Below are 11229 nucleotides of genomic sequence, written 5' to 3'. Positions count from 1 at the left end.
TATATATATATATATATATATATATATATATATATATGTATATATGTATATATATATAGATATATATAGATATATGTATATATACATACATATATATATATATATATACATAAATATACATATATATAAATGTATATATACATATATATATAAATACACACACACACACATATATATATGTATATATATACATACATATATACATATATATATATATATATATATATATATATATATATATATATATATGTGAGTGCCGATTGCACTATGTATAAGAATATTTGATGTATGATGTTCTACAGATAAAGTATAATATGTATCGAGGTTAATTACTACTCATGAGTGGTGCTAGATCTGTGTTAAGCACCAATTGTATGATATTCAAGTGTACTGACAATGGTATGTACTAAAATTAATTACGAATCATGGTTTACGATATTTGATATATGTATAGTACAGAGTACTATGTCTGGGTGGATATGAGAAAATATCTGACATGTAAAGGAGGCTAGAGTCTAATGGCAATCATAATCACGTGTGTACGCATGCAGTTACTATGTATGTACAATATATGTAAATTGTCTTTGTCGAAGTTGATGTATTGTAGTGAATAATTAACTGTTATAAAATAAAATAGAATTAAAGAAGTCATATGAAAGGGAGAATGTTGAGTAGAACGTGACTTATATATATATAATGTGGATCCTTTCAATCTGGTATTCCTCCGCTAAAAAGTAGTGCCCCATCCTCTTCGTGAGGAACGTACAAGTATTGTTCTTTCTGTGTCTAGTTGTCAAAGTGACAACACCTTCGGGGGTGTGACCAGGAAGCATAATTGGTAAGCATTAGCAGAGTGAATTATTTGCATCATTTGACTTATGATATATTTGGTAATATATCCACAAGTTAGTGTGGACATTATGTTAATTCGTGACATCCGTGATATAACAGAAGCTGAACGGATCACGGAGGTATAGAGTGATAAATACTGAAGGGGCGGAAGAAGAAAGAAAATAATGGTATGAAGCATACATTTTGTCATGCATTAATTACTGAATTATAGAGGTTTGTCATAGTTTCATATAGTGCTATTTTGATAGCTTGATTATGAATGTAAATTACAATGTTGAATTGATTTACAGAAACCACACCAATAAAGAAGACAAGCGTGGTGCGTAACATTATTACTTCCTCCTTTACCTATGTACCTCACGACAGCCACTACAACAGACGGCGTTGACAGTTTCATTATTTTCTGGAAACAGTTTATGCTGTTTCTGAAATTCATGTTGAGGTACAGGGAAGGAAGAATACCGCCATCAAGATTAAGAAGTTACTGCATGCGGCCGGCATGGTCACCAGAGCCACAGTGATCCATAAGAAGTATCAACGTATTAAATGATGAAATGACTGTGAGTATATGAATGGAATAAATTGCTAGACTCAGGAGCCAAGCAAAGGAAGTCAGTGTTGAACATTTAAGAATGCTGTGATTGAACAATGAACCATGAGGGTAGTAGGAAAGTGTAATTTGAATTAATATATATATAATTTGTGTAGAGAATGTTGAGGATGAATCAAGAAAGTGTAGTAATAGGAGATTATGTAATCATTTTCAAAGTGAAGTTGAGATTCCTTGGTGTATTTGATATTGATATGTAAATTGGTGGTGAATACTATAATGTTTAAGTGCTTTGATCACGAGAAGAACACAAGGTAGTCTTTGAACATAGTTTTCTAGTTTATTCTACTACATATTATCTATACTAAGGTGTACAGATTGTTGGGATCCAGTGTAGACATCATGTTAGTTAACATTGTTACACAAAGTGATGAATAACAGGTAATTATGAGTGAACTTGGAATTTAAATGAGGTATAGTTTCTAGTTGCATTTATTTGTATTTAGTGTGAGTGAGCCTTGAATATTCTATATTGAACAAAATGGATAAAGCTACAGTGTATCAACTAAAATCATATCTAAAGGCAAAGAATCAAACTTGTTCTGGCAATAAGGCAGAACTTATGAATAGGATACAGGAGTTTATTACAGCTGAGGAATTGGAAAGAGACGAAGTCATTCTGGAGTTATTAGCTTTCAATAGAACACATGTAGAAGAAGGAACAGATGGTACAGTGAAACCAATAGATAGTGTGTCTCAAGTAGGGGATAGTGACATAGATAATCAATTAGGTAAGGCGATAGCTAAGAGGGCGAGCTTAGATATCAAATTACAGAAGTTGAAAAGGAAACAAGAGTTGGAAATGGAAATGCATAGATTAAAATTAGAACAGGATAGGCTTGAGTTGGAAACAGAATTAGAATCGGCTATAGCAGAATTTGATAGTTTGAGAAAATTTGACAATAACGTATATAGTAATGTAGAGAATGATCCTCGTGACTGCAGAAGTACACATCAGAATAATAGTGATAGTCAACAAACAAATAGAGACATGGTTACGACTTTAATGACAAAGAACATGATGCCTGTCCATGTGATTCATAAATTCAATGGTCAGTTAGATAAATATTTTGAATTTATTAGAGATTTCGATATGTTGATTGATAGCAAGCATGTGTCAGATAGTGAAAAGTTACAATATTTAAAACAATATACTGAAGGTAAACCACACAACATAGTTAGAATGTGTTTGAATTTAGATACAAACAAGGGTTATCAAAGAGCTAGAAGTGAATTAAACAAAAGATACGGTAATAAAGAAAGGATAGCTTTAATGCACATAGATAAGGTTCTAGCTTGGCCTGAAATTAGAGAAGAGAATGTTGAGGCATTAGACGACTTTATCGTTGAATTGAATTCATGTATAAGTGCTATATCGGGCATTAATTATGGAATTTCAGAATTACAAAATCTTAGGACGTTGCGTCAGTTGGTTGAGAAATTACCTAGACACTTACAGGATAGATGGAGGAGACTAGTCGACGAGGTAGCTGAGAGTGGGAAGCTAGTGGACATTAAAGACTTAGTCAGATTTCTAGAGAAAGAAGTAAGAATATTGAGTAACCCAACATTTGGGAGAAGTAGTAAGGGAGGATTTAGAGATAAGAAAGTAGAAGCGAACACATGGAGTTCAAATAGAAAGACGAATTATAAGAAAGGTATAGAACCTTATGATGGAAGAGTCCATGTCAATGTGACACAGAAAGCAAGAGTTTCTTGTTGGTTATGTCAGGAAGAACATGTTATTGATGTATGTCCAGAATTAAGATGGTTAAGTTATGAAGAGAAGTTGAATAGAGCTTACAATTTAGAACTTTGCTTTAAGTGTTTAAGGACAGGACATAAAGCGTTTCAATGTAGAGTAATTCGTACTTGTGAACAATGCGGTGGTTCACATCTTACAATCATGCATAGAATGAATAAGAATTTCAAGGTTGAAGGAAGTAAAGAAGTAACGGCAAATCCAGCGGTCACTAATGAGGTTGATGATTCTAGAATTCAAGTATTATCCAGTCAATTGAAAGATTCAGTAGGAGACACTACTGCTATCCCAGTTCAAGTAGAGTTAAATGGTAAAGTTGTTACTACCAGATGTTACCTTGACAATGGTAGCTCAGTCACATTTTGCACTAAGAATTTATTGCAGAAGCTTGGAATGACAGACATGAATTATCAGTCAACTACACTACAAGTAAGTACAATTGTAGGTACAAGAGGAATGTCTTGTCTAAATGTTGAAGGGATGTCAGTAGCCGATATAGAAGGAAATAACCAAATTAGATTACCACCTGTATTTGCAGTGAATAAACTTCCTCTCAATCACAGTCATAATATCAGAAAGAATGATGTAGAAAGGTGGAAACATTTGATGAAGTTAGAATTTGATCACAGCCAAGGAGAGATAGAAATCATGATAGGTATTAATGTCCCAGAGGCGTCTGAACCTTGGGAAGTTGTACATGCAGAGAAACCAGGAGATCCGTATGCTGTGAGAACACGTTTAGGGTGGATATTGTGTGGAAGAATAATAGACAATAATCATGAAATTCCTGTGAATAAGATAAAGGTTGATGGTAATTATTTAGAAAGGAAATTGATTGAATCTTATAATAGAGAGTTTGTAGATTCATCACTGAATTCGGTAGAACCTAGTATAGAGGATAGAAGATGGTTACAATTTGTCGAGTCTGGGTGTAGGCAAATGAATAATGGAAAGTATGAGATTCCTTTACCAATGACAGAGAAACCTAGGATAGTTCCTAACAGTGAACCTATGGCAGTCAAAAGACTTCAACAATTGAAGCGTAAGTTTAAGGATCACCAATATTATCAGCAGTATAAGCAATTTATGACTAATTTACTAGAGAAAGGGTACGCTGAAGAAGTACCTAAGTATGAAGTGAGTAATCAACAAGCTTGGTATGTTCCACATTTTGGAGTGCAACATCCTACAAAAAGGGATAAAGTACGTGTAGTATTTGATTGTGCAGCACGTGTAAATGACTTATCGTTAAATGATTTGTTGAGACAAGGACCTGACATCAACAATCTTTTGTTAGGTGTCCTTTTGAGATTTAGATTAGGACTATATGCATGTACTGCGGATATAGAAACTATGTATTATCAAGTTAAAGTGCCTAAAGATGATAGAGATTACTTGCGTTTCTTATGGTGGAAGGATGGACACATAGAAAGTGATATAGTTAAACTGAGGATGACTTCTCATCCATTTGGTGCTAGTTGCTCCCCTAGTATTGCAAATTATGCTTTAAAACGAGTTGTGCAAGATCACGGGAGTCAGTTTCATAAATCAGTAAGTGAAATAGTTCTTAATAACTTCTATGTTGATGATATGTTGGTGTCATCCGATGACATTAATGAGTTGATTGACAATTGTAATAATGTGATAGATCTTTGTAGTAAAGGTGGATTTAATTTGACAAAGTTCAATAGTAATTCCCGTGAAGTTTTGAAGAATATACTCAAAGATAAGTGTAGTGATGATATTGAGAAGTTCATTGAGGATGAAGAAGTGGTACAAAAGACATTAGGATTGAATTGGTATCTTGGCAAGGATGAGATGAGCATATCAATCAACATTGATGAAATACCTAGAACAAAAAGAGAATTGCTAGCAGTAATTGGTAAAATTTACGACCCACTGGGCATGGTAGCACCAGTGGTTCTTGAAGGAAGGGTATTATTACAAGAATTATTCAGAAACGGCATTGGATGGGATTGTATTTTGAGTGAAATAGATCAAGGATTGATAAATGTTTGGATGTCAAGAGTAAATAAGCTCAAGTTGTATAGTATTGATCGTTGTACTAAGAAAGGTATAACGTCAAAGGTAGAGGCAATTGAGTGTCACATATTTTGTGACTCTAGTGAAATAGCATATGGTTCAGTGGTATATTTAAGATACAAACATATTGATGGTACAATCCAGTGTAGCTTCATGTTGGGAAAAGCTAAAGTAGCACCTTTAAAATCAATTACAATTCCAAGACTTGAATTGGTGGCAGCCACGCTAGCCATTAAATTGAAGTGTGTGATAGTGAGAGAACTACCTTTAAAGTTAACTCAGATTTATATTTGGACAGATTCAACTACAGTATTAAAATATTTGCATAATGATCACTTAAGATTTAAAACCTTTGTAGCTAATCGAGTGTCTCAGATTCGAGAGAACTCTGAGGATGTATGTTGGATGTACGTCTCCAGCAGGGATAATCCTGCTGACGATGTCACTAGAATGAGACAGACCAGTAGATGGTCTGAAGGACCTGCTTTCTTGTCCCAAAATGAAGAGATCTGGCCGGTTCAACAGCAGATAAATAAGGAAGAATTTTCGAATCTTGAAATTAAGAGGGTTATGAAAGTTGAAGTTAAACCAATACAAGGTCACACAGTTGATGTAATGTCACGACTAGTTTGTCACTATTCTTCATGGTTCAAGTTGCTAAGAGCATGTAGTTATCTTATATTATTTGTCAGACATTTGCAAAGAAAAGGCGTGTCAATTATCGAACTCAATGTTCAATTAATGGAAGTTGCTGAAGAAAGAGTAATCAAATTTGTACAAAACTGCCATTTTGCTAAGGAGATTGTCTGTTTATCCAAAAATGATCCTATTAATCTTTCCAGTTCTATAAGGAAACTTAAACCTATGTTACTGAATGGTATACTCAGGGTAGGAGGCAGATTAATTAACCTAGAATTGCCCTTGGATATGAAACATCCAGTTATTCTTCCCCATGAACATCATGTGACCAGTTTAATCATTCAACATTATCATATGAAAGTAGGACACATGGGAAGGCAAGCAGTATTAAATCAATTGAGACAGAAATACTGGGTTATTAAGGGTAATTCAGCTGTAAGAAAAGTATTATCTAAATGTGTTAGTTGTAGACGCTTCAAGAGTTCAACGATCACTCAGGAGATGGCAGCCTTGCCAGTAGATAGAGCAAATGTAAATCAGAAACCATTTTTTGTAACTGGAGTAGATTGCTTTGGGCCATTTTTTGTGAAGAGAGCACGATCTCGAGTCAAGAGATATGGAATATTATTTACTTGTCTATCCATTAGAGCCATACATCTAGAGATTTTACATGATTTAACGGCAGAAAGCATGATAAATGCATTTACCAGGTTTATGTCCAGAAGGGGTACAGTTAGTAAATTGATTAGTGACCACGGCACAAATTTTATTGGAGCAAATAAGGTATTGAAGGACAATCTTATCATGCGTCATATTGGTAATGAATTGACAAAGAGAGGTGTGGACTGGGTATTCACTCCTCCTGGAGGTTCTCATTTTGGTGGTGTTTTTGAAAGAATGATAGGATTAGTCAGACGAGTGTTAGAAGTTGTGATAGGTTCACAAAACTTGTCTGATGATAGTTTGAGTACATTTTTTTGTGAAGTTGAGAGTATAATCAACAGTCGACCTCTGACTGTGGTATCAAATGATGTGAACGATTTGTGTCCCATCACTCCTAATTCTTTACTTAATTTGGATAATTATGTAGTGACACTCAATGGTGGAGAAATGATCTGTGAGAGCAGAAGGAAGTGGAAACAGATACAGCATTTAGCCAAAGAGTTTTGGCGCAGATGGCAAAAGGAGTATTTGCCTTGTTTGCAAGAACGTCAGAAATGGTTGAAAGTTAATAGAAATCTCAAAGAAGGAGATATTGTCTTAATGGTAGAAAATAACACACCACGCAGTCATTGGTTATTGGCAAGAGTTGTGAAAGTGATAAAAAGCACAGATGGACTGATTAGACAAGTAGAAATAATACGTGGTAAGAAACTTTATAAGCGACCTATTTCTAAATTAATACTATTATTAGAAGGTGACTCAGTGTAAAAATGACCTCCCGTCATTGATGTTGTGATCTTGGATGATCACAAAGGGGAGGGTGTGAGTGCCGATTGCACTATGTATAAGAATATTTGATGTATGATGTTCTACAGATAAAGTATATGTATCGAGGTTAATTACTACTCATGAGTGGTGCTAGATCTGTGTTAAGCACCAATTGTATGATATTCAAGTGTACTGACAATGGTATGTACTAAAATTAATTACGAATCATGGTTTACGATATTTGATATATGTATAGTACAGAGTACTATGTCTGGGTGGATATGAGAAAATATCTGACATGTAAAGGAGGCTAGAGTCTAATGGCAATCATAATCACGTGTGTACGCATGCAGTTACTATGTATGTACAATATATGTAAATTGTCTTTGTCGAAGTTGATGTATTGTAGTGAATAATTAACTGTTATAAAATAAAATAGAATTAAAGAAGTCATATGAAAGGGAGAATGTTGAGTAGAACGTGACTTATATATATATAATGTGGATCCTTTCAATCTGGTATTCCTCCGCTAAAAAGTAGTGCCCCATCCTCTTCGTGAGGAACGTACAAGTATTGTTCTTTCTGTGTCTAGTTGTCAAAGTGACAACACCTTCGGGGGTGTGACCAGGAAGCATAATTGGTAAGCATTAGCAGAGTGAATTATTTGCATCATTTGACTTATGATATATTTGGTAATATATCCACAAGTTAGTGTGGACATTATGTTAATTCGTGACATCCGTGATATAACAGAAGCTGAACGGATCACGGAGGTATAGAGTGATAAATACTGAAGGGGCGGAAGAAGAAAGAAAATAATGGTATGAAGCATACATTTTGTCATGCATTAATTACTGAATTATAGAGGTTTGTCATAGTTTCATATAGTGCTATTTTGATAGCTTGATTATGAATGTAAATTACAATGTTGAATTGATTTACAGAAACCACACCAATAAAGAAGACAAGCGTGGTGCGTAACATTATTACTTCCTCCTTTACCTATGTACCTCACGACAGCCACTACAACAGACGGCGTTGACAATATATATATATACATATATATATATATATATATATATATATATATACAAATATATATACATACATATATATATATAATTTATACCTTCTCACTGGCCAAGCTGACGAGCACACAAGCTACTCTATATACCAAACTTTGCATGTTTTGTAAAAACAGTGGGCCCACATTCTTTTTTTATTATTATACCAGCGCTAGTCGGGAATTCAGCACAAATAAAAAAGAAATTTCAACGGTTCTTATTTTACTTTGATTTCCAACGTCGGCAGGCCCGTAACCCAATGAAAAAAAATATATATGATCTGAGCTACACACTAAAAAAGGGCAGCTCTGCCCTCGGAGATGTGCACAAGGACGCCTCACTTGACCAAGGCAGGTCGTTCAAGTGGAGTGAGCCGAGAAATTGGTGGAGAGATTGGTTAGGCTAGAACAGGCTGGGACAGAAGTTGATTGAGTGTTGAACTCTTGCTTGGTTTTTGTGTCTTCAGGGGACTTTTTTTTTTTTTTTTTTTTATCACCTTATCATTTTTAGGGGATTTGGCTGTCACCGGCGTTTTTTTTTTTTTTTTTTTTTTTTTTTGTAGGCATAAAGCAAGCACGGTGATAAGGCAAATAAAGAAAAAAAAAACGATCAGGGAAAAGGAAGAAAACGAGGCAAAAACAAGACAGGGGAACAAAAATAACTAAAAGAGACTTGGAGAACTAATACTACAAAAAAGAAAAAGACAAAAAAGAAGGTGAAAAGGGAGGAAAAGTTGAATTCTAAAATAAAGTTAGAGATATTTCCAAGATAAAGACATATATGAAAATTAAAACGACAACGACTAAAACAAACAAAAAGATGAAGACGAAGAGGAAGGAAAGCAGATCCGCTTTCTAACGGAAGCAGGTGGTTAGGGGAATAAACAATTCATTCGGAACAAATAAGTATTAGTCACCACAGCTGTCTCAGGTAAAACTAACCACGCCCCTCTCTTTCCTTGGCCAATCACGATCGCTTGTGAATGACACGTGTAGGCTAACCACATACCTTTCACTTTCTGACCAATCACCGTCGCTTTTCAATAATGCTTTTTTGGTTAAGAATGTCTGCCCCAATTGCAAAGAGGTGATTGGCCATATAGGGTCTCATTTATTTTGTCTCAGATCACGAGCGGTGATCATACTGAAGTTCAGGCCGTTCGAGTGCAAATGATATAGAGGACAAAACTCAAACGGAGAAAATATTACTGGAAACAATTCAGAGGGAAGGAATTCCTTCTGGAAACAATTCAGAAGGAAGGAATTCCTTCTGGAAACAATTCAGAAGGAAGGAATTCCTTCTGGAAACAATTCAGAAGGAAGGAATTCCTTCTGGAAACAATTCAGAAGGAAGGAATTCCTTCTGGAAACAATTCAGAAGGAAGGAATTCCTTCTGGAAACAATTCAGAAGGAAGGAATTCCTTCTGGAAACAATTCAGAAGGAAGGAATTCCTTCTGGAAACAATTCAGACCGGTGGAGTGTTACTGACGACAATTCAGACCAAGAAGGTGGAACAGGGAAGAGCTTCAGACACATGAAATGCTCCTGGGAACAATTCAGACCAGAGAGATGTTACGGGGAATAGATTCAAACACGAATAATACTATTATGAATAGATCTAGTCGGAGGATTTCTTACAGAAAAACAAATTCTAACCATAGAAGTTACGATTAGTAACAAGATTCAAACCAGGTAAATGATACCGAAGGGTAATTTAGACCGGAAAACTATAACTAAGAACTAAAATCAGACCTAGGAGGTGATAGTGAGAACCAAGTTGAGACCAAGCTAAAAGTTACTGGGGATAAACTGAGACCAAAGTGTTATTGGGAGTAAAATACAGACCGGGAAATAAATATTTCTAGAGACTTTTTTCTTTGTGTGGGTGGGGAGACACTAGGGAAATGCTAATGTGGGCAAGTTCAGACCAATTAAGAACATTTGGAATGAAATATAGACCGGGAGTGGAGAGTCGTTTTTGGACTAAGGATGTAATGATACGCGGTCACTCGCTGGATTACACCGCTGCAGAAGAAAGAACTTAATTAAACAGAGAAAGCAGAGCGAGATGGAGAGAACGTGGAGGGAGAGATAACATTAATCGTGCGATACAAAAAGGAACATTGGGGGATGGAAGGAAAGGAAGAGGAGGGCGAGGAAGAGGAGGAAAAAAAGAAAGGAGGAGGAACAGGAGGAAGATGAGGATGAAAGGAGGCAAAGAGGATGAATAGGACATGGAAATAAAAGGAAGGAAGAGGTGTAGGAAGGTGTAGGAAGAGAAAGACAAGGCAATAATTAAGAGGGAGAATTTTTGTTTTTATGTAGGTTAAATAAACAATAAGAGAAGGAATGAAAAAAATTGTGTGAGGCAAGCAAAGGTGGTGTGAGTGGTTTTGATGGAGATACTCGTTGTAGTGACAAATATGGTGTTATGGTAGTTGGTGTGGTGTCGGTGTTGGTCGTGATACCAACTATGGCACTGAATTGGAGTGAACCAGGAAATTGACAGAAGGATTAGCTGGGCACAGGGTGAGACAGAAACTGATTGACTGTTTAACTCCTGCTTAGCGTTTTCTTCATTTTATTTTCTATTGCCATATCACAGTTTTAGTGGCTTTGGCCCCTATCACTGGTGTCTTCTTACGTAGGCAGAAAGTAGGGATCGAAATAGTAATTTTCCAACATGTGCACTAGAACTGTACTTGTTCAGAATTCTTCCTTAAAAAGGAAGAAGTTGAAACAATTACCAGCTTCAGATAATTTCTCCGGATGACCAACGCATCAGCTGGGAACACAGGGGATTGGGTCACTTTCTACCCGGTTCCCG

At 35.6% G+C, this 11229-nt stretch overlaps 1 protein-coding gene across 1 annotated transcript; it reads left to right on the top strand.

Annotated features, from left to right (window-relative positions):
- The first annotated feature begins 256 nt into the window (after window positions 1–256).
- LOC143020004 (uncharacterized) lies at window positions 257–8310 on the top strand. Its single transcript, XM_076176094.1, has 2 exons — window positions 257–1019; window positions 1143–8310. Exon 2 carries the CDS (start codon window positions 1944–1946, stop codon window positions 7335–7337), a length of 5394 nt encoding a protein of 1797 aa, XP_076032209.1. The 5' UTR covers window positions 257–1019; window positions 1143–1943; the 3' UTR covers window positions 7338–8310.
- The last annotated feature ends 2919 nt before the right edge of the window (window positions 8311–11229 follow it).

The sequence above is a fragment of the Oratosquilla oratoria genome, chromosome 38 (assembly GCF_046742065.1).
Source record: "Oratosquilla oratoria isolate Oo_2021 chromosome 38, ASM4674206v1, whole genome shotgun sequence".
In the NCBI taxonomy this organism is placed as follows: domain Eukaryota; kingdom Metazoa; phylum Arthropoda; class Malacostraca; order Stomatopoda; family Squillidae; genus Oratosquilla; species Oratosquilla oratoria.
Note: the sequence above shows the minus strand (reverse complement) of the source record. Positions and strands in the feature narration are given on the sequence as shown.